Source organism: Ascidiella aspersa, chromosome 3 (genome assembly GCF_963924565.1).
Source record: "Ascidiella aspersa chromosome 3, kaAscAspe10.2, whole genome shotgun sequence".
NCBI classification, from domain to species: Eukaryota; Metazoa; Chordata; class Ascidiacea; order Phlebobranchia; family Ascidiidae; genus Ascidiella; species Ascidiella aspersa.
Genome location: NC_139449.1, coordinates 20,254,302 through 20,278,764, shown reverse-complemented (window position 1 = coordinate 20,278,764; position 24,463 = coordinate 20,254,302). Strand labels below are relative to the sequence as shown.

Sequence of the window (24,463 nt, the reverse complement as noted above, 5' to 3'; positions counted from 1 at the left end):
ACCTTACTAAAAAAAAATTTTTTCCGGCAAAAATTCCAGTAGCCAGCATTTTGCCATACTCCTATAGAATCTAAACATAGTTTCAATTGAAAAAATACAAAGGTATTTTTAGTTCAAGTGCAATATCTGTTGATTTACTGTCTATTGAACTAATCAAGGTGTCAATAAAAGGATTACCTCATAAACTAAAATTTTGTCTGATTCCTTTTCCCTAAACATGATGGAAATCAATATGTGAAATGTAATTATTTTAAATGGTAACCAAAATAAATCTAACACTATACGTGTTTAACGTATTATATAAAATTATTTGGAGTACCACCTTTATTTCCCAAATCAGGAACAGCTGCAGTCGGAAATGTATTTCATTTATTTTTGAGATACATATTTATTTCCAAGTTGTTGTTACTTTTAAAATGTTGTGTCCCATTTAAAAAAAATGTAAAATTTTGCTAGGCTTAGTTACAAGCTAATGAATTATTTATATGTGGGCTGGAAAACAAAATTATTGTTTAAGCACTTTGGTAGAACTTTAAGGTAGTAACTTGATTTTATAGCATCAATTCACTTCTCTGCATATAATCTACCTATAAATATATTAGACAATTTTTACCTTTTTTTACTGTAATGATTTTATAAATATTTTTTTGTGATTAAAGTGTTTGTGAAATTTACTATCCGTATTTTTGATGTACAATGAACTATTATGCATTATGTTTATTTATAAATATATGCAATGAATGTGTAATTTAAACTGTGATCTCTTTTGATTTGCAACATTATTAATATCTATCTCAGCTTGATTTGTGAAAAATTAACTTGGTTCCAATTTACAAAGGAAATACTCTTGAAGACTAATTTAACAGGTTTCTATAAACCAATTAACATAATAAAGTCGAAATGTTATAGTTAATATGTTATATAAAATTTTTAAGATATTAAGAAACATGGGTCGACGCAGAAAAAAGTTTCAACCTAAAGGTGAAAGAAAAGATAAAGTAAGAAATATTTCCTTGTTTCTTTTTAGGAGTGACACGAAAAGGACTTATATTTTTTTTATTTGGGCTAAATTGAACCAAAATATAGATAAGGTAGCAACAACCTTTTAGGGCAATTCAACGTATTAAGATAGAACATGAATATTACAAACCATTAAATTCTTGAGTTAAGTATCATTTTTTTAAATAAACTGTTTTATTATCTAGTATTTTGATAAAAATAAACATTGGTATGCTGTGCACTATTTTTCATCTTAATTGTAAATTTAAAAAAAAAGGAATTGTAATTTTTGTTATAGAAGTTTTGTAAAAGTTAGTGACATGTTAAATTATGTAAATTAAATTAAAGGCAGAATGTTTATCACTTTTTGTGGTTATAGAAAGCTAAAATAACAATAGTTTTAAATATGTCTAACCAATTTGACAGGGTCATTACAAAGATATTGTCAAAGAAAATGAAAAGTACAAAAGTTACTACAAGGTAATAGTTTTTAATTTTATGATAGGTGTTAAGGGATTTTTAAAAGGTGTTCAGGACATGATTCTAATTTTTTTACCACAGGATCAGGCGTGTTTTAATGTTGATGAACTTGACCAATTTTTGGATTTTATGAAACAGCCCCTTCCCGTTGTTTTTCGCATAACTGGATACAAAAAGTTAGTGCCTAGTGTTATGTATGTTGATTTTCCATTATTTTCATGCAGTATAATGTTTTACTACCAGGCATGCACAGGAACTTTTAAAACAGATGAAAAAGGTTCACTTTGGAGATATGACAGAACTATTAATAGGTGATGAACTTGTCAAGGCCCCAGTTGCACTACCCTGGTATAATTTATTTTAAATTTTATTTAAAAAATTAACATATTCATAGTTATTTATCAATACTGAAGGTAAAAGTTCGTTTTTAGTAGCGACTATTTTTGCTGAGTTAACCAAAATGCCAAAAGTAAACAAATATACTGTAAGTTTTATACTCAAAATTATTTATTAATTCTCCAACACAAAACAAAATCAGCCAATCTGTCATTAACAATGTAAGAAGAGATTTAAAATTTTTGTATGTTCGCAATGCTTTTTATATGTATACAATGCTTTTTATTTACTTTCTTGTTTGACAGCCTTAATTTTTCTAAAATATGCAGGTATCCTGGCCAGCTAGCTTGGCAGACATACCTCAATCGAACTCAAATCCGAAAAAACCCTGAACTGCAAAAGTTCCACACATTTCTCATAGCAGAAACAGAGAGTGTAAGTTCCAAGGAAGTTAACATTTTGGTAAAACGAAGTTCATTTATTTTATCTTTTTTTTCAGATAGGTGTATATATATTAATATAACAGAAATATATGGCCATTCACAAGATTCAACTAATTGTTACATTTTTTATATTACATATATATATATATATATATATATATATATGTTATATGAATTGAATCAATTTATTCATCTTGTATTCGTTTTTTAGAGACTGATGATGCCGTGATTGGCGAATTATATTTCTCTTTTATAAACTAGAACCTATAGTGACTGATTTTGACTGAGACAAGAAAGTCTATACTGTTTTGTTTATTCATCTATAATGTATATCTATATTAGCTCACTATTGTTTTTTATGAAAAATGCTGACATGCCTTTGTTCTGCAGGGACACATTACTAGACAGGAAGCTGTTAGTATGATACCACCTTTGTTACTGGATGTGCAACCTCATCATAAGGTAGAATTTCATTTTTATAAATTAATTGTTTTAAATTGACTGTTTATCTTGATGTAAATAACTTTATTTTGGAGCTTGATATTACTCTAATTATTTTGGATAACCCCTACAGTTATACCTCTACTTTATATAATAGAATTGTTACAAATGGATGTTGATAGTGCCCCTTGTTTAAAGGTATTTTGAAAAGGGATATAAACAAAAGCTGACCCTGATTACGCCAATTGTTTTATTGTGAATTGCATTTAATTATAACTATATCAATACAACGTTAAAGCTTGAATGATTTAAAGAAATAATTGACATGCCCCACGCAGGTGTTAGATATGTGCGCGGCGCCAGGATCAAAAACAGCTCAAATCGTCGAGCTCTTGCATCAGGATGATACCAAGCCTATTCCAGGTAAGTTGAAGTTCATCTACAAATGTAACCCAAGGCAACGGCGTGCAAATTTCTTTTTGCCATACGTTTGATTCACTGAGCTACAGAAGACCTTATACACAATATGCAGTGCACAACATGGTTAGAAACCAGGGTGGCCAAAGCAAAGCAAGCAGGGGTTCCATGATTTTGTTTGGGGGAGGGATATGATAAATTATAAAGATGACGTTGACCATACAGTTTTGTCATAACATACCTTTATTAAAAAATTAACCTGGAAGAAATTCGTGTTGACGGTCTAATTCCGCAAAATGTGAAACTCATTTCGAAACTAAAGTTTCAGCGAAACACAAAAACAAATTAAAAAACAAAGCAATTTGGTGTTATCCAAACTTTAATCGAACATGACGTATTAAGGTAAAGGTACACATGTGGATTCGTATATGGCTCGTTGCAATCGCATTTATCCAATAATCCAAGTCAACTCAAAAAATAAAAAGTTTAAATACAACCGTTATATTCTCGATCCTATGTTGATATTAAATAAAAGTAACAAAAAACTTTCCATCGAAATACTGTAAATGGCAAAGAAATTGTTTGGGGTACCGTGGCCTGTGTGCCCCTGGATCTGCCTCTTGTAGCAAATGATCCGCAAAAACATAAGCTATGCACGGATCTGTAATGTACCTTTAAATATAATTTCAAAGACAAATAGGTCAAGTAAATCGTTATCATCATATTAAAGATGTTTCGTAAATACATCCTTGTATCAGCATCAGTCAAAGTGACAGAACTCTACTCTTATCATTCGGAGCGCACTTTAATTTCCACCTTCAGATGTTGATTGTGTTACCTCAATTCACCCAGTCTATTCTTCACTAAATAACTAGAAACATAACAATACGATCAGTTTCCCAATGTTTTAGTGGAATCAACCACTGAAGTAGCCCGAACTTCGACATTCAGGAAACCTACACACACACAGGTCTTTAAACTAAATGGTGAAGCTTTACACCTCGACTGTGCAAACTTACTTATTTTTTTTCCTGTTGCAAAAGGCATACAAAATCGCTAACTCTTACAAGGTCATCCATGTAACATTTAGCAGACCCAGCAAATCCTACTACCTAACGGATAAATATCCATTTGAATTCTCGTAAATCGTGCAGTTTTTTAGTAATAAACAGCGACATGACAAAGCGCTATAGCCTCAAAGTAGGAAGCAACGAAAGTATTTAACATTGCACACTTTACATAGATAAGCTCAGATTTGTATATACGTTGTACACTACACAGGTTCGGTCGCTCTACTCGTGGCCAAGTTGGGTTTCGATGGATACAGGACACAACTAAAATGAACAAATCGAATGATCGCCAAAGAAACACTAAATCAGTGTTTCCCAATCTTTTTTACACTAGTGCCCTCTTGTTCTCCATATTATTTCATATCGCTCCCCTCACCATGTTTTACGCTTCGATGTGCTGTCAGTCATGTTTTAGGTTTGTCTAACACAGTGCTCTTCAACCTTTTTTAGTTTGTTGAACCCTTCAAGTTGTTGTAACGAACTCATAAACCCTGTTTACTTAAAAGGTAAACTAAACCTGGCGGAGCTGCCGAAGTTTTTCACACTGTCCGCGAGAGTTTTTTTGATTTTGACTGCAGGCTGTTTGCTTTCAATATAAATGTGAAGTTTTAATGGTTCATTAAAAGTTTGTGTTGCACCCTTGTATAGCTTTTCGTACTGGTGCACCATATGCATATTTTGGTGCACCCTAGGGTACACCGTACACACCGGTTCAAGAGCACTGGTCTAACATACCCATTCACTAAAGGAGTTGATGTGAGCATGTGTATAAATTGAACTAAATTAATGACGTGGGTGTATAACTTTAAAAATAAGGGCATGTAGGTTTAAACGCACTGTTGCAAACTACTTTGCGCCCCTGAAGTTATAATGGCTGACGATTCAACATACAGTTTCATAGCAATACAGTTTTGTCGTTAGCTTAACGTAAAAGATTAATTCCTAATATACATACATTATTATTTAACAAGGTTATGTTATTACCAAAAAAATTCAATTTTCTGACTTTAAATCAGGGGTCAGCAATCTTTTTCTAGTCGCGGGCAAAAACCAAAGTCAGAAAGGTATCTGAGGGCCGCAAAAAATGTTAACTAAGAATCGTGTTAATAAAATGGTAGAATCAGGCGGGCCTCGTTATTTTTTGCACTTGCACTTTAATTACATTTAGGAAGGCAGTAAAGTGTTGGCGCATGGCGCAAGGTTTAAAATTCAAGTCCACACGTCGTCATCCATACTAACAACGAAAAGTGTAAAAAAACGAAATTGAGGGAACGAAATAACCTTAATAGCCCCCTTTTTATAGCCCCCTTTTAATAGTTAGTTCAGTGTTTGTAAATGTTTTTAAGGCAGGCCGCACCTGGCGAGTGAAGCGAGCCCGATGTTTTCGAAATATTGCGTTTATTGCAGTAGTTAACAGTAAGCATTTGTTTTTTCAACGAGGATTTTTCTCACGTTTGACGCAGTTTAGCACCGGGATTACGTATTTGCCTAAACATGACGCTATCAAGCAAGTCTAAGCAATTGCTGCTGCAACCTAAAGTTTTACGTTTGGGAGTTATTCTCAATTGACAAACGTCACGGGTTTTCGTTACTTAAAAGATGTATTGCATGCTTAGCCAAGTGTTGTGCGCTATAGTCAACCGACTTCACATCACATGATTTGAATTTCTATTTAGTGACACTTAGTTCAAACGTTTAGGCATAAGCAAATTTGCTATGATATTTAAAAATATATACTTGCATTATTTATGTCATTTACGAAGATCTTACGAATAATCGTTAAATATTCTATTTAACCTGGGCAACGCCGGGTATTTTCAACGCCGGGTATCTAGTGTTACATATTACAGTAATGCTAGTACTATTATTAAGTGAATAAAAATATGCTGAAAAGTACTTCAATATAATGCCCCCTTATGTGCGTTCAGCGCCACCCAAATGAGAAAAATACCCAAAACGCCCCCTTTCAACTCGCTAACGCCCACAAGGGGTTATGAACTCTGTACTAAATTAACGATCGCCAAAGAACACTTGCAGCGATGTATTGGTCGTTTTAAAATTAACTTTCATGGGGTGTCTCGTACATTAGGCAAACCAAGAGAAATAAAATATAAAGATGAAAAAACAGTTGGAGAAAAATTAGAAGTGTGCAAACATTTGCTGCAGCAGCCCATCTATAAGGTGGATATTTGCAAACTTGATTTGCTCGTAGAGGTTTAGAACATGTGTTACGATTGCGGTTGCTTGAGTCTCTATTTAAAAAAGCTTTGCGGGCCATCCTGGTTTAAAAAAACATCGTCATAACTACCCAAACCCAACCTTTTTCTCCCCCCCCCCTCAGTCACTTCTAGTATTCGTTGGTATGTATAAAAGGCCAAGTGTAAAAGTATTGTTTTAAATTTGCCTCTTGCGATGCTATTGCATGTCGACTCTAAACAGTATCATTATTTGTTTGTTCGCTGAAAAAAATGTGTTACAGAGGGGCTGTGTGTGGCAAACGATAAAGACAACAAGCGCTGCTACATGTTGGTACACCAAATAAACAGACTCAACTCACCGTCTTCCATCATTGTTAACCACGACGCCTCTACATTTCCTGAGATCTACCTGAAAAACGTGAGGATCCATACTTGGTCCAAATATTCGCAAAACGGATCTTGTCATGTACAAGCCCTGCTTTGCATTATAAATTAAGATCAGCGTAAAATAAACAACTTTTACGCTGATCGTAATTTATATCTGAATTCATAAAATTCAAGTTAAACGGCATACGTAAAAAAACGTTTAAAAATGAGATAAATAACCCAATATTGTTGAAATATATTCAGTAAAAACACCTTATTTCAACGAAAGTTATTTGAAACAATGTCTGAAGTCCGAAAATCATTACAACAGTGCTGAGAAGGTATTCCGGAGAAAAGTGACACTGATTTTAAAAGTCACACTGGGTGGCCAAGAAGTCTTTGGAGTCTTAAAAAGTTTTTCAAAACCCTATGATTTTTAAAAATTCTTTGAATAGTCTTTGAATTTATTTTTAATGCTGCTTTAAGATATGTGTTAAATAAGACTTTTTTTTAACTATTTTTATTGTGTTGACTATGGCATTGATATTGTTTTTTGTTCGAATTAGATTAAAAAACGTCGAGCTATCTAAGTTTAGCTCTTTTAAAAGGCTACTAAAAAAATCTTTCAATTTTTTTCATAAAATTGTGTGGCAACCCTGTTAAACTCACAGCAGTTGGAGTGGATTCAATTCACGATTTAAGGACTAATTTTAGAGCTACCTTACCTAAAAATCCGGTTAGGTCAAATTTATTCGCCCATGAACATTTTTTTAAGGGAATAAGAATTGGCGAAATAGCTTCCATTATTATTTAAAGGAAATCATCTGACCTTTCATTGTGATCATAAAGCCGAATGTGGAATGCCCGAGCGCTAACTAAATTACACGCATAGTTACAAATGAAAGTAAACACTTCTTCAAGATATTTCCTTACCGAACATTACTAATTAATTTACGTTTTTTTCTATTGCAGGAAGATGGCAGCGAGGAAGCGATGCGCTACGATCGCATCTTATGTGACGTGCCGTGCTCGGGCGACGGAACCTTGCGGAAGAACACGGACGTCTGGCTCAAGTGGAACATCGCAAACTCGATCTACTTGCACCCGTGAGTTACCTTCTCGGCGAACCTTCTTTTTTTGTTCAAATTATACGCAAAGTAAAAAAAAAATAAATCTGACATTACGTATAACATTAAACAAATCCAAACGCCAATTACTTTCATATAATTTTATTAATATATCGTTCGTATAACGTTCATTTAATTGGGTATGACGTTATAATATAGGCATAAAAGCATCAATTTGTTTAAATACTTAATCCAATATCATTCTAACAATCTTCGTGGAAATGAGAACGAGGCTTATTGCAATTTTGACGTGTAAATTTATTTTTTACAGACATTAAAAAAATCAGAGCTAGTAAAAAAGGGCACAAATGCATTTTAAAACAAATGATTTTTGAGAAACTGCTCTGCTAAGCCGGTAGTAAACTGAGGGCATATTATAAACGCTTCTGTCGCTATGTGCAACCCTTTCAAGGTAAAATCATGCTACAGCGTTTTTTTGACAGAATCCAGCTTCGGATTTTGATGCGGGGCCTCGAGTTGCTGGCGGACGGCGGCCAACTGGTCTACTCAACTTGCTCCATCAACCCGATTGAGGACGAAGCAGTGGTGGCGGCGGCAATGCACAAGTGCGCGGGTGCCGTTGAACTGGTCGATGTGGAGATGCCGGGTAAGCGTGAATTGTGCCCCAACCCTACTACAGTTGCAATATAAATTTATGTATTGTTTCACTTTTATGTTTGAAAATACAGGGGTTCTTTAACCGGGGTCCGTGAACTAGTTTTAGGGGGTCCATGAAGGCCTAATTAAAATATTAGTGTATATTTAGGAAGTAATCAATTTTTCAAAGAAAACAGTTTAATTAATCATAAAACGCTTTTGCAGTTTTCACTCACTGTATTTAGACCCCATTTCACTTTCACGTTTTTTGAACCGAAATCAGCAGATTTATGAAGTTAATTTATATTGTGACGTTAATTTATGACGTCTTTTTTTAATTGTTTTGCCTACTGTGGTCCATGCGAAGCAAAAAAAAATTAAAAAAGGGTCCCCCCGTTAAAAAAAGGATCCCTGATTTAGAACACGATTCGCCATACTTTGTGCTTAAAGGGTTGAATAACTGTATGAAATAAAAAAAAAATTGCTTGCATCCGACAAACGTTTCCGGTAATAAAGTTAATTATTAACCGTGTTTTCCAAAATATGCTGCGGGCTGTAGTTCGGTTACCGGGATTCGAACAACAAACGTGCTTATACTTCAACAAGGCACTTCTTAAAGTTACATTTATTTCACTTATTTTTTTAACAAGACTTATTCAATAATATCTTTACAATAAGCACAAGCCAGAAAAAAATAGGCAGAATGTTTTAGCATGCCAAGCAAACATATTTTACTCCCACCATTGCTGACCCCATAGAACAATAATAAGTTGCCTGCAAGTGGAGCAACCAGCATGGATAGTTTTTCTCTTTGTACTTTGATGCATCCGGTCGGATTGAATCGCTTTTAAGTTTCGATCCTGTTATGTATTGAATAGTATTTAGCTTCGAAAAGCCATCTTTTGTGGAACAACTTTTAATCGCGATCATCATTTTAAAACAAAGGATGAACCAAAACAAATACTTTAGTTTTGTTTCGTGTTTTTTTCATCCTAGGTTTGAAATGGAGTCCGGGCGTGTCGTCATGGCGCGTCATGGACAAGTCGCAAAACTGGTACCAGAGGCACGGGGATCTCCCGGATACGATCAAGCACATCCACAAGTCAATGTTTCCTCCAGAAGACGAGGCCGAGGTTACCGAGATGCACCTGGAGAGATGGTAACCTCTCGTTGCTGTCCATTACCTTGCCCTCGTTTTCGTTTACATTAACGCATTTGATGGCATGGCTGTATTTTATCATGACTTGGTTCTGTGTTTTGTGATAGCTCTCACTCCGTAATGGCTCGATGGGATATTTATCTTTGCTTTTTTCGCCTCGATATCCGTAAAGTAGTTTAGCAACATGTGTTTGTTTATGTCCATCTTACCAACAACAGACCTTTTTTGCGCAAAACTTCACGCTAAGTTTGGCTAAAAGAGAATGTCAGTCGGCGTTGACCGAGCGATTTAAATGTGCTCGTTGTGTTTTAGCATGAGGCTTCTTCCACATCACCAGGATACTGGGGGCTTCTTCGTTGCCGTATTGCGCAAAGTTGGAAAACTTCCATGGCAGAAAACCGTGAAAACTGCAGCGCCGTTATCCAAGACTAAAGAAGCCAATGGAGGTTCCGAATCGCCAGAGTATGCACGATTAAACTTGATCGTAATAATATTCTTCGTCTAGCGGTTTACTGTGAAGTATTCCGAATTCCCAGTGCCCATTGATATTCGCGTTTATTTTGCCTGTTAGAAAATATAGCTGCTGAATCACTAAAGTTAAACAGTGCCAAACAAAAAGCTTTCATCCTTGGAAATAACTGTCTGCGTTGTCTAAAAATTATGATTGGCTTAACGAAAGTCTTGTAAAAATTAAAACGCGTTAAGAATTTGTTAAGACATTTTGATTTTGTTTGCGAGTTTAGCACATATTTTTTTTCCTGCTTTGTGAAAAATATCTTTGTATTTTGAATCGATAATCGGATCGATTATTTTGTTATCTTTTAATAGACCGCCTCCGGTAAAAAAAAAGCGTCATTGGGGACCTGGATTTAAGGAAGACCCTTTTGTATTCTTTGGCAAAGAAGAGCAAGCAATCGTTGATGAAGTGAAGTAGGTTTTATTGATTAATTACAGGTCATAAAATGCTGTTAATTTATCACACTTAATGTGGTCTGCGCATAAAAATGTATGTGCCCATCCAAACTACTAACCATTTCTTTAGATCTTTCTACGGTTTGTGCGACTCTTTTCCGGCCGGTCAGTTAATGACAAGAACCAACATTGAAAAGAAGCGACATCTCTACTTTGTCTCCTCGCTAGTCAGAAACATTGTTGAAAATAATGAAATAAATTTAAAGGTATTATATACTTTCGTTGTGTTAAGCAATGCAACAAATTTCCTTGCAATTCTATATTAGCTTTACTTGGTGTAAATAAGCTACAAGTTTGTTAAAGTTACAAAACACGCGAGAGCTAATTAACTTCCAACTAATTATATCAAGTTAAACTTAATATGCCATCCTATAAGGTTTCTTTAGTGTATGTAAGTTGCATATTTACGTTTTAATAATTCAAAAAAAATGAGTGGAGTATGTTGAAATCATTTTTTAGAATTCTAAAATCATGATGTTTTTTTTAGGTTATCAACACCGGTGTCAGAATATTAAGCAGGGCTGACAATACTCAGGCTGGGCTTAACTGTGCTTTTCGGATCGTGCAGGATGTAAGTGATAGGAATATGATTTCCTGTTACCACGCGCAAACACTTAAGGTTTTCCGATTTTCGGGAGCGCGCTTAAATAAATTATAAAGTTGTAGCTATAAAGGCGAGCAGGCATTAGTTCAAGCATTTGAATGCACCGCTTGCAACGCCAAGTCGATTGCTTGCGATAGTCAAAACTGGATAAAAAACGATACAGGAATCAGTACTATTCATAAAGATACAATGGCTTACTCAGTTTCGCATATTCGCATATTAAAGAAGTTTATTGGCATTTACGAACAAGGGGAGCGTCTACCGCCATACCATAAGGTAGTATTTCCAACTACATACGTAGAATACCATGGTATTGTGTGAAAAAATGATCTTTAACCTGAATTTATAGAACATTTATCTATATGTATTTGGATGAGAAAATTTTAGGAAATAAATTATTCTTAGAACTTTTATACAAGAAGTGCAAACTTACAGTTACGAATATCTGTTTTAGCAACATTACATTGGTGAACTATTTTTTTACTCTGGTGTGTGTAGGGAAGCGAGTGCTTGGAAACCTTCATGTCGAAACGGGTGGTGCAGCTAGGAATCGAAGATGCCGCAACCTTGTTGTGCCAGGAGCAGCCCAGCTTCGAATCGTTGTCGGAATCTCTTCGCGAAAATCTGCTTAAACTAGGTGGGGAAGTAATATTAACGCTATACAACGTTACATCTTAAATTGAATAAAAAGTGAATCATTTAAAATTAAAGGAAACTAACGGGATAAGCGCTAAACTTGGTTAACTATAATGTTACCTAATCGAAAGTCCGCATAGAAATCGTTATTTAGGATTTTTAACAAAGCGTCTTCGTTCTCAACTTAATAAAATTGTTTTGGTGTGCTGTTGTGAATCCGTAATTTCATCGGTGCTACAAACACATAGGAATTACAGATAAGAATTTTTTAGAGAAATGTAGATCTATAAGATATAATTTTACATCCGAAATAGGCTGGGCAAAAAGTTAAATGGTGCGAAGTTGCTACGTTTCATAATAAATGCTTATTTTTAGATCCTGGAAGTATGCTCTTCAAATACATTCCCCAAAACGAGTGAGTTTACCAAGCTTGTTTTTAAAATAATATTTTTATTTTAACAACATCTCGTAAAGCGCTTTCTTATGATTGTTTTTGGTATTCGTTTTATTACGCGTTACTGGAATTAGTTAAAACTCATCATTAAAAGAAATAGGTTGAGGACGTTATTACTCCTTTAAAGAATATATAAGTGACGTACGTAAAATTATTAAATGATGTTAGTTTAAGTTCCCAATGTAGGTAATTATATTATATTGCCAACAAGAATGCTTTATACCAGGGCTGCGGTGTTGGTTAAAAATAACCCGATTTCGACTCCCGCCAAATGTGCGATTCGGTCGAGTCCGACCCTACAGTCTGTATTTTACCTATTGACGTAAATTAGTTAAGGTGGATATACATCGCAATCCACTCATAGGGGTGTCATATTATTCATCCACCCATATTACATGGTTGAAAAATATTCAACCATATATTCTATTCCACCTTTACAATTTACAGATTGTGGCACAGTGTCGAAATTTCGTACTACACATGCGCACGCTAAACTTGGGACTGATAGTCTCACGTGGTCTTACTCGAGTCCCAAGTCCGACTCCTGCTCCGCAGCCCTGTTTTTAACCCTGATAGTCGTAAACGACAATAGTTCGAAACGTCATTTTCAAGTTTTTGGGATACTCGCAGAGAGGCGTCGGTCACTTGCGACCTGCTGATGAGTGGCTGGAAAGGAGGCCGATCGGCGCGACTCTACATGTGCAAGCACGAGCGTATGCATTTCTTGAACATGATCGGTCAACCCGTGCCAGAGTATCTCATGCCGAACGTGAACAGTCGACGAAGTCGCGCCGAAGATCAGCGAGACAAAGCAAAGCAGGGCAGTCGCGACGACGTTAAATTAGTCGGTGAAATTGACGCGAAGTCAATTGAAGCCGATCCTGCAAAAGACGACGCGGTTCCTAACGAATCTGATTCGATCACCAGTTAACAATTTGCCAATTCAAGCACTGCCGAAAAATGTGTTTTTCATATTTGCGACTTGTGTGCAAACTAAATAGCCAGTACATCAAATTGCTTAGTTAGCGTTAGTACCGAAGTCAGTTAGGTCCAGAAGGATTTATGGCAGGCAAGGTATTGGCAGCTAGAAAAGCAAATTAACGGGGTTGTAATGACTTTGTGACATCGCAAACCAGACCTTAAAACAGGGGTCGGAACCTTTTTCTAGTCGCGGGCCAAAACCAAACTGAGAAAGGTCTCTGCGGGCCGCACAAAATGATAATTAAGAAATGTGTTATTGAAATGTTAGAACAACTATGAATCAGGCAGGCCTCGGATATCTTATGGAATTAAGTACGTATTTAATTACATTAACCGAGGCAGTAAAGTGTTGACGCAAAGCGCGAAAAAAACCGTTTGCTTGGTTTAAAATTCGAGTTCGCACGTTCGTCATCCATACTACTGATGAATAGTGTAATAAAAGTACATCGAAGTAACGCGATAACACTTAAAGGTAATCTAGCTCAGTGTTTGTTAACCGTTTTAAGTGAAGGCGCTTCTGGCGAGCGCGATTTTTTGGGGGGATATACATATTTATTTTAATTTCTTGCAAGCTTTTATTACATTGCCGAAAATAAAAAATAAAAAAATGTTAAAAAATATATGTCCAATATTTATTAATAAGTTTTCCGTTTTTGCGCGACGAACTTGGCAACCTTCCATAGCGCAACGGTAAAGAATCGCTGATTTAGTTGAAAAGGCAGCATCAAAACGTAAACAAACCGGACGTAGAATGAACATTGGCGCGAAGCGCGAAAAATTTTTCGCAATTACGTAGTCAAAATAGTCAAAAAGTTTGTGGAATAGACTCGTGTCTAATATGACAAAGTGGTGGCGTGCCGGATGAATTACATCGGCGGGCCATAGGTTGCCGACCCCTGCCTCAAATCCTCAAATGACAAAATCACTGTTTTCAAATGACTTTGCTTGACACAAATATTTCGGCCAAAAAGATGTTTTAAACGATTTTGACTTGGGACTTCAATTGTGACTGGGACTGATTTGAAAATAACTTGAATGACACTTAAGTATTTTTAAAATGACTTCTTTCCAACATGCAAGTATGTGGTGACAATCCTTCACCATTTCGGGCCGTCGCTTTATACTGCCTCCGTCACATAGACTCCGATGGGGTTAATCAAAAAACAACCATGGAATAAAATGCAGGCATTTTTACATGGGTATAAAATTAATACCTATACATCATTTGGTCAAACGAACTTAACTTTCACACGATTAGCGCATCCAACAATTTTTATAACATTATTTAGGTTTGCCAACTTTCTGTAGGTTAGGTTTTCTGTCATCTAGGTACATTAAAGTAATAGAGGTAGAATATTTCGTGTTTTTTGCTGAGGGTAAATCGACAATGTTTGGGCTTGTAAGGGATATATATGAAAAAATCAAGAACTACTGCTCTAAAACATACCTACCGATTCACATTTTGTCAACCTCATTTGGTTAATGCCACGTTTGTGTTTCTACCGATTTAAACCGTCTTTGCAATATGTTCATTGTACCACAAAAAACACATCGGCAACTTAAAGCCTCAAAAATAAAAAAGAGCATTGTAAGTCGTTCTGTGCAAGAATTTTAACCTTGAGCTGTTTAACACCCAACTACTTAAAAGTGTTCAATGCGCACCGTCCCTCTCTAAATCTAAATTAAAGTTTGCATTTTGAATCAAATAGCAGCGATATTTTTCGCGCGTGGCTTATCCCTTTCAAATTGACTTCAGTTGTACATTTGTGCACAACTCCCAACGTAATACAGGTCCTTTAGCTTACTTTGATTGTAACGTCTTCGTATGACGTCATATTACGTGGTTTTGAGGGGATAAAAAAAAATTGCCTACCCCTTGTTTAGTGCAACAAGAACCTTGCATATATTTCCGGACAGGTGTCGCTTATGTTCCCCAACAGAATTTGTCGAGATTGAACAAGCCATTTCCTAAGAAAAAACATCAAAAAAAACATTTGTCTCACATTGCTAGTGAATCGCATCAAAAATATGTACAGTTTTACCTCTTTTTCGAAGCGTCGTAAGCAATGATACTATAACTATACTATCATTGGTGGAAAGTGGTCCGTATGTTTTCCCCGCAGATTTTAAGCCAGGGGTGGGCAATTATTTTTAGCCGCGGGCCGCATGAGAAACCTAAAATATTGTGGCGGGCCGGGTCAAATATAGGATCTAAAATACATACAATATGACGTCATACTCTGACGGTGTAAAATAAATAATCAACCAATGTGTTATTACGTTTGGAGTTGTGCGAAAATGTGCAATTTAAGTCGGATTAAAAGAAGGTCACGAAACGTCGCGCGAAGCGCGAAAAATTTGCGACTATGTTTGTTTGAAAATGCAAACTTTAATTTAGATTTAGATGATACGCGAAGCATTGAGCACAGACTAAAAATGTATATTGGTTGATATATTAGCATTTATTAAGTTGTGGGGCGCGTTGACCCAAAACTTAAGATTAAAATACGTGAAAATTTCGTACGAAAAACTTACCTATATGTTTTTTTCTTCCTTTTCAAAACTTCAAGTTACCGATGTATTACAAAGTTTAACAAACTTAGCCTAATATTTATATATATTTTAAATATCAGGCTAAGTTTGTTAAACTTTCGTTGGAGAGAGTGCCACTGAGCAGAGGACGCTATTTTTTCGTAAAGATGCAAAAAAATCGCGTGAAACACACGAGAAAGACATAAGAGAGAAATTTCCGTTTTAGCATTTAAAACAGGCTAAAAATCGAATTTGGCGGGGTCTTGACAAGATCTGTCAACTTGCCCTGGTTTTCGCTTAGCCTATGTATTTTATTGAAAATAAGCCGCGGGCCGGATTAAACTGCTTGGCGGGCCTTATGTTGCCCAGGTCTGTTCTAAGCCGAAAAGAAGCCAACCTTCCACCGGTTAAATATTTAAATTCAGGTGAACGAACGACATGTGTTGAATAAACACCTTTCAACAATGTGATTTTTACACCCAGGAAGACTGCAGAACACTAAAACTTTTTTTTTAATTTATATTATAATTATACAAAACATATTATAAACCTGTTATTTAATATAAAAATGGTGTTGAAATGACCGCCGTTAGGTGACAGAAATTCGGCATATTTTAACTAAAAGGGGTGGAAATAATATTTCTTCATCTTACTAAAGAAACAAAGAGGTAACAGGAAAACGTCGCCTAATAAGTAGTTAAACAAACTTGGTTCATATCTATGTGGTAGGGTTTCACAACAATATTGATGAAATTAAAAAATAAATAAATTTTGTCGAAAACAGCTGATTTCACATGACATCACTCAAAAACCACCCGATCCGTTAGAAATCAGTGCATTTCTAAGCAAAAAGGTCTACGACAATCAGGGCATCCAATGGCAGAAAAGTCTAGACTTTTAGACCTTGAGGTCCTGGCAATGCACTGATTTGGACCTTTAGGTAAACTCCCGGCGTAGATAAATTGAAAATATTCATTAAAAGTTCAGAAAAGATAACAAAAAGTATGAGATAGGATTAATAACACTTGACCCACCTAAACCCTAACGCTAACCCGAATCCTAACCCAAATAATGTGCGTTATTTTAATAATTCTTTAAATGCTGGGGAAAAAAGCCCATACTCGGATGGGCATAAGATGGTTTCTCGTCCATTGTATTTAAGATTATTACGTCACAAATTGAGGTATTGGGGCCTGAAGCGTTATAATTATTAAATTATCGCACATTATTTGGGTTAGGGCGCTGGTTAGCGTTTGGGTTTGGTTGAGTCAAGTATTGTTAAACTTAATCTTCTTATGAACATTTCTTAATGCAAATTAGTGCATTGTCCAAGACCTCAAAGTCTAAAAGTCGGACTTTTTGATCCTTTGAATGCACTGATTGTCGTAGACCTTTTTGCTTAGAACTGCACTGATTTCTGACGGATGGGGTGCAAAAACTCATCTAGCTCTAGTCTAGCCCCATCAAGTTGAACAGCAGAAAAATGAAATAAAATAGCGCTTTGCAATCGGTCGTTCAAACCGTTTTAAAGTGATTAATTAAAAAACTAGGATGGAAAATGGCCTGTTGGTCGACTTATGATATTACTTTCTAAAAGGACATTTCGAAATTACTCTTATATTATATTCCTTAGGTTTTCACGTTGAAATAATACGCCTACGATAAAAAGTCAAGAAATACTTTCTTACATTGTCCACAGTTGATGTGTGTTTATTAAGTATCGTTAATTGACACATTCCGATATACGGCGCAGCAAAAATCCTTGTAATCATTCGGTCCGCATTTTATGACAAGTCCAGTCTTGGACGTTTTTAAAATAGGGGCTGGTTTATTATCCTACCATATTTCGTCAGTGTTTTTTATATTTGTTGCTAATATTATTTGGGTTAGGGAGCAAGTCAGCTTTAGGCTTGAGTGTTTCAAGTATTCTTATTAAATTTATTCTCCCACATTATTTATTCCTTGTAATTTCAATTTTGAACACTTATTATATTTCTGAATGAATGAATGTGTTACTGATGTTTTGTTAATCTAGTAAACATTTTATTTAAAAATGTTTTTATTGGAACATTCTCCTTATTGGATGTTTAACTCCATGATAAATTTGATATAAACACCTAATCCTAAAAAACAATAATTAAAAGCAACGGGTAATGATAGTGTCTTAAATATTGTTACAAGCAGATTTTAACCAGAAATGTAAATGATGTCAAGCTGATATCAAGCCAAAACTACTAGTAATTAAATATAAAGAATTTATAGAACTAATGTCAACAGACACATAGGTTTGTAACTTTCCTTAAAATGATTTTTAGTTTAATAAAAATATTCTCAAAGCTTTTTGACAACTTAATTTTAAAGAATAAAATTTCGAAATGCATTTGGTGATAACGGAACCTTCAAAAGTTTTAAACCCAACATAAAGTGAACATTGTATAATGGAAAGAATCGATGGACAAAATGCTAAGAAACCACCAGTTGGTGTGCCAAGCTCTTCAATTGTTTCAGCATCAATGGCAATAGGCAACTTGACAAATCCTTCAGATAAACAATCTGAGTTTAAAACACCACAGGGTATAATACCACATGCAGCTGGTGGAAAAGCTATGGCTCCCAGCAAATCTAAAGTAAAATCTACCGTTGACAATGTTAACGAATACACTATTCGACGGAGTAGGAATAATGTTGCTGTAAAAAAAAGCCGTGAAAGATCTAAAGAGAAGACCATGTCAACAGTGGAGAACATTGAGCGATTAAAGTTGGAAAATGTTGGCTTGGAAGAAAAGGTGGAAGTTCTTAGCAAGGAATTGACAACATTAAGAAAAGTGTTTATGGACCATGCAAAGGGTTTTAGTGGTGGTGATGATATCCCAGATATTAAACAACTTGAACAATTGTTGGGGCATAAGTTGACAGAGGGACCCACATCCACAAAAGGACAGTCTTCAAGCAATGATTAATTATTCCTATCCTGTCACACAATTAGAACTGTTGCAGATGCTTCAATGGTTATGCAAAACCAAATTTTACTGAACTTTTACCCCTATATGGACAGATAACATTGTTTTATGTTTTTGTCATTTGATACCCAAAAACATTTCTTTCCTTATGTGGGATATAGTTATAACCTACATTAATATAAATGCCAAATAACGTTCAGTTGATCTACTATTTATTCATAAAGTAATTATTTGTATATTAACTTTTGCTTGTTGCTGAACAATAAAAACAAACACTATGTTAAAATATATCCACATTATAGGAGCGGAATATTTGCCAACACTATAAGTGAACAGATATATGCGTCTATCTCTAGTATACCAAAAATGCTGATATACAGCTAATTGGGTTGCACCCTGATTTTTTAAATTTTACACTGTTATGTTTTAGTTTATATTAAATAATCATGATCTACATGTTTTTATATTCTGTAATGTTAGGTCTTTTTCACTTTCATGGTTTTTTTTATATATTGTGTATTTAAAGGTAAATAAATATCTATTTACTCTTGGCTTGTCATAAAGTCATAGATTTGTAAACCTAAATTCGGGCTACTATTTCTTGATAAATAAAAATTTACCGTTTGCTATTAGAAGGCTGTCAAAACTCAAAAGCATTGCGGTTTTTATACTATCTCTAAAAAAACATTTTTTATCAAGTTTTGGTGGCTTTAATATTTAACAGTAAACGAAAATAACTTTGCATCACTATGTATCGTTGTAGTGTTTGTAAAGGTTAGACCAGCGGTGTACAACATGCGACCGTTTAAAACTTTGTATGTCAGTGCACAACTACACATGTTTGAGAAAACATGACTGCTTGTGGCGTCACAAACATGGTGTCTACTATGTGCGAAAGAGACAATTTGTCGACTTTTGACTTCCAAAATTGTCTTGAAGTACGGAGGGTTTTTATGTTTTTGGGATCTACCTCAAGTTTGTTGTCTTATATTGGCGAAGGGAAGCTAAATGCGTAAAGCTTCATGTAGTGATCGGCAAACTTTTTTTTCCGCGATCCAAAATAATCTGTTAAACGGCCACTACGTGGAATTACTACAACACCGATTTTTGTTTGTGGATTTCATGAAATTTTTTACAATGACGTTAAAAAGTTACCTCATAATACAATTTGTCTTAAAAACGCCTATTGCTCTTGAGCGAACTCGAGTGCAAATATGCAGCTAAAATACGGTATAAAAAATGCGTTTATTTGTTTTAAATTGGTAAAACTTCCAAATTCAAGGCATAAGTGACGTATGGGGAACAATTGGCCAAAAAAATAACTCTTATCTAACCCAACTTTCAAAACCCAACTACAATTAATAAACGGCTATCACGTGGCGTATGCCCTATAGCCCAGTAAACAAGGTGAAAAACATAGGACAAATTGCAACAGAAGGTTTTTTTGTTTATTCATGACGAGAAAGGTGCCAGGAACTCCCCCAAAAAAGTCCCCGAAAATTAAACGTGTCTAACACGTCATAATGACGTCATCCATATTCCTTATGGGCTCAAAAATTCAAAGTTCTTCTAGATACTCTCGATTAGTCTCAAATTAAAGAGTATATTGTTGAATCGATTAAATCAACTTATGACGTCATTAAAGACCCTTCAAGAAAAGTCCTGTTATTACGTAAAATTTGCACTAAGCTGCGCGCAGGCTAGTGAGAAGGACCTAGTATAAAAACTAACGCCTTCCGGTACAAAACATTAAATTGTTATATTAATAACACATGATATGACGTCATTATGACGTCACCGGACAAGTAATTTAATTAAAACTAAAGAGAATTACGCAATCAATTCAGTTAAATTTTGTTAATTTTTAAAAAAAAATTGAAGCACCACATGGATGCAATTAACAGTTGTCACTTATAGATTATCGTCCAAGGTTTCTTCTTGGACGACAACATTTCTGCAGAACATTCCCTGGCATTGACCGCATGCAAAAGTACATTGCAAATTATGTCGTTGTACAATTACATCGTATCACCTTAAGGAGGTTCTGTGGAGCTGCTCGTAAATCTGTCATAATAGGCTTTAAATTTCCATTGATTTGATATTGATATTTTTCCATCCCCAGTCCTCTGGATTGAGGGAAAACTCTCGATCTTTCCACTTTTGTACCTGAAAGTACGTGCGCATACTATGATATTTTATGGCAGCGGATGTAGGGGGCAAATGTTGAGGTTCAACACACTTTGTCGAATTGCTAGCTATCTTAAGTAAAATTTTCTGTTTCTTAACTGGTCTAATGTTTCACCGGTATCACCATTATAAAGATGAGCAACTGCTTTGCACCCGCTTTCAATGTCATAATGTCATTTATTGAAGACGACGCAGATGAATAGAATGTAGAGGCAAATCACGGAACCCTTTGTTTTTCCTAAATCGAGTCAACCCTTTCGGTTTTCCTATATCGAATAAACGTGACGTCGTGTCGCATCCTAGTATTGCGTGTAGGAATAATATATTCTGTGAGATTTGTTTTCCGAGTTTACGCTTTACCAATGTGATATCCCAAGTTTTTGTGCTGGATGAGTTACTTTTTGCAGCATGACAAAAGTACAACTTCTAAAGACTATCCTCATCTAACTCAACCGGAGTTGGGAAACTGTCCAAAGTACTCTCATCAAGGATGTCGGCACACTCTCAACATACCTTGAAAAATGGAGACTGGTGCTGAGCGAAACAAAGTCTGTCGCCTCCGCCTTCCACTTAAACAACAGGAAAGCCTCCAGGGAGATACGCATCATATGTAACGGCCACGTATCGAAAACACCTGGAGGGTTTGAGGAACAAGGTCTCATCCCGAGCAGCTCTAATTAGAAGACTCGCTGGCACAACATGGGGTTCCAGCAGCAATGTTTTGCGATCTACTGCACTCGCGCTTGTATACGCGCCAGCAGAATACTGTGCGGCCGCATGGTCTAGGAGTGCACACACCAAACTACTGGACGTGCCAATAAATAACTGCTTGCCGACCATCACTGGCTGTCTAACAGCGACCCCATTAAACAACCTCCCAGTGCTAGCAGGGATTGTGCCAACTGACATAAGGCGAAAGGGAGCAACCTTTGCTCAATCGCGCAAGGCACTCTTGTGGCCTGACCATCTACTGCACAGCAAAATCTCAGGCTGTGCGCAGGCAACGCGACTGAAGTCACGACACTCCTTTGTAACCGCAGCACAGTCATTCAAGAAAGCAATCCTTGATGGCAAAACTGCGTCAGAATGGAAGGAGGAAACCTGGGAAGAAGAATGGTCAACAAACAAGACAAATCTACACGCATCCATCTCCGCGGCTCGCTACCACGCCCCAGAGCTGTCGAGAACAGCGAATGTGAGACGCAACCGTTTATTAACAGGAGTCGGCCGTTTTACCTCCTCTATGTTTCAATGGGGCCTTGCCCCTTCCCCACTATGTGAGTGCGGAGCCACACAAACGGCAAACCACATCGTGGAAGAATGTCCAAACTTTTCCTGTCCCGGTGGTTGGGCAGCGATATTGGCCGCAAAACCCTCTACCACGCAGTGGCTCACAAGCCACTGCCCAGATATCTAACCAACACGAAAGAAGAAGAAGATCTAACTCAACGTGATGAATTAAGAGAACTAGGGGATCTGTATCATCTCCAACTACAATTGTATCGGTTTCATTAAATGACTGGACAGCGGTTTGAACAATGAAGACATCCGCGTCTTCTGGAGCATGAATGACAGTACATTTGCTTTCAGTGAGAAATTTTTGCTTGTTTTTTAAATTTCTCAAAAACTCCACCTTTCGCATGTTACATAGCATGTCACCACGGAATTCAACAGGTACTCCAGTATTTTCATGTGTTCTTCTTGCGTGAGTCGAAGATTTAGTTGAGAGTGTCCCACATTCGTAACCATCGAAATCAACAAGAGCTGACTTATATTTTGTCATAACATATTCGCAATACGTTTGATAAATTTCATCGTAATTTTGGATTACTGGTATCCACGGTATTCTGTGAATTAGGGCTTCTCCATCAACCACATATTGGACGGGTTCGAGGTGACTAGGAACATCAACATTAACAGTTTTCGATTTTGTCCATAACGCATTTGCCAAAGTTGGTTTGCATGCTTGCCACATCACAAAAGGGGATTCAAAAAGGGCTGTTGGATAAGTAAGTACACAATTCAAATTTGAAACACTCTTTGAAAACATCTTCATCCAAGTTTGTCGTATGTATAGCTGAGCTGTTGACATAAAAGGATTTCGGTCATTAAACAAAGAAATCATTTGTTTTGTATCGAGCGTATCGCGGTTCAGACGTGCGTTTGACAAATCCTTATGCTGTTCGTTGCTTATGTATTTGATACCAGTTGATTCTTAAAGGGTATTATTAAATTTTGCACAAGTTGGCATTGATAAAAGCCATGTAATTCTTTGTTGCTCCATCATTCCACGGCCTCTAGTCAAGCGGCCAGTTGTTTTTAGGCTTCTCATAAAAACTTGTTCTATAACAAGATCGGTCGAAAGTCCAGCCCAAACTTTATCATTTCTTCTGACCACGTGGAAACCATTTTTTTTTAATTTCATATAAATGTCCGGATGAGTTTCAGGGAGTTGCTTCATATCTTCCAAATATATTCTCAGGGACTAATTAGTGTACAAGTTATGTCCAGTCGCAGCCAGGTAGGGTAGCATATTTAATATGCTCTGTAAGTGTAAACTCCAATTTCCAGTCCTTTCGCCCTCAATAAATAATTGCAAGATTTCAACTAAATCAAGATATTGAAACCACAATTCAGCTGTTTTAAATCCCCGACGTGTTGGTCGAAAAGACTTAAGCTTTTCATTCAGTTCAATTAGTTGTGCGTTGGTATCCAAGTTACCTCGTGATACTGGTTTTGCTATTACCATATTATATAGTTCATGAAGATCTTGAAATATTGGTGAATTGACTCACGTGATTCATTGATTGAATCGATGCTGCCTTCATTAGATTCTGTCAAATTAAACTTTAATATTTCACAAAATATTGTTGAGCAAAGTTCAGAGCTAACAAGTAAATGACCCCTAACCGCCCTCAAAACCGCCTTTCCAGATAAAATGTGTTGAACAACATTCTGTGAAAATATTTCTTCTAGGGTCTCGCTTAGACCAGTTCCACACATTAGTCGCCCAATGCACCCCATAAAACTCATTTGTTCGTGAAATCTTCGTAACCGCAAAACCACTCGTTTAAGTTTGCTTTGTGGGGGCTCTGCTTGAATAATCATCATGGCCTTCCAATAAAGCGGTTGGTCAAAAGTTATAATTGGAATAACTTTTGTGTCGCTCGGCATTTTACATATAAACACTAACGTCGAATATATACAGGTTGGATCGCTTGGGTGGGTTTGTGTCAATCATTGGTAAGAATATTTCCGAAGACTTTCCTGGGTGTTCAATTGCATTTGAAAACACGTTTTGCATGGTGCCACCCCATACAGCAGTTAGTTGGGCCGTCTACATGTACAACAGCAAATAAACTAAATTTGTCAGTTTTTTGCACAAAAATGATGATTTTGCACATATCATTATTTGCTTTAGTTAATATGACGTCATAATAGCATTCTATGTTTAGACACCTAGATAGGCTACAAATAACCTTCGATAGGTTAAAATATATTTCA

General features: G+C 36.0%; 2 protein-coding genes across 3 annotated transcripts; both read left to right on the top strand.

Moving 5' to 3' along the window:
• The first annotated feature begins 782 nt into the window (after positions 1 to 782).
• On the top strand, positions 783 to 13,381 carry LOC146160692 (RNA cytosine-C(5)-methyltransferase NSUN2-like). Of its 2 annotated transcripts, XM_083386066.1 has the most exons (19): positions 783 to 866; positions 936 to 998; positions 1,426 to 1,479; positions 1,561 to 1,655; positions 1,723 to 1,827; positions 2,145 to 2,250; positions 2,649 to 2,720; positions 3,038 to 3,122; positions 6,666 to 6,802; positions 7,723 to 7,856; positions 8,321 to 8,484; positions 9,471 to 9,633; positions 9,946 to 10,095; positions 10,462 to 10,563; positions 10,676 to 10,811; positions 11,093 to 11,176; positions 11,708 to 11,846; positions 12,221 to 12,260; positions 12,930 to 13,380. In XM_083386066.1, exons 2-19 carry the CDS (start codon positions 948 to 950, stop codon positions 13,228 to 13,230), a joined length of 2,118 nt encoding a protein of 705 aa, XP_083242192.1. In that variant the 5' UTR covers positions 783 to 866; positions 936 to 947; the 3' UTR covers positions 13,231 to 13,380. The 2 variants fall into 2 exon arrangements, with proteins under 2 accessions (XP_083242192.1, XP_083242191.1); XM_083386065.1 differs by having other exon boundaries at positions 842 to 998; positions 12,930 to 13,381.
• Positions 13,382 to 16,845: 3,464 nt separating this feature from the next.
• On the top strand, positions 16,846 to 19,357 carry LOC146160691 (CCAAT/enhancer-binding protein gamma-like). Its single transcript, XM_083384556.1, has one exon. It carries the CDS (start codon positions 18,251 to 18,253, stop codon positions 18,770 to 18,772), a length of 522 nt encoding a protein of 173 aa, XP_083240682.1. The 5' UTR covers positions 16,846 to 18,250; the 3' UTR covers positions 18,773 to 19,357.
• The last annotated feature ends 5,106 nt before the right edge of the window (positions 19,358 to 24,463 follow it).

Coding starts and splice junctions, on each gene's coding strand:
- LOC146160692 (XM_083386065.1), top strand. CDS start 915: ATGTTATATAAAATTTTTAAGATATTAAGAAACATGGGTCGACGCAGA. Junction 999..1,425: donor AAGGTGAAAGAAAAGATAAA/GTAAGAAATATT, acceptor CCAATTTGACAG/GGTCATTACAAAGATATTGT. Junction 9,634..9,945: donor GAGATGCACCTGGAGAGATG/GTAACCTCTCGT, acceptor GTTGTGTTTTAG/CATGAGGCTTCTTCCACATC.
- LOC146160691 (XM_083384556.1), top strand. CDS start 18,251: ATGGAAAGAATCGATGGACAAAATGCTAAGAAACCACCAGTTGGTGTG.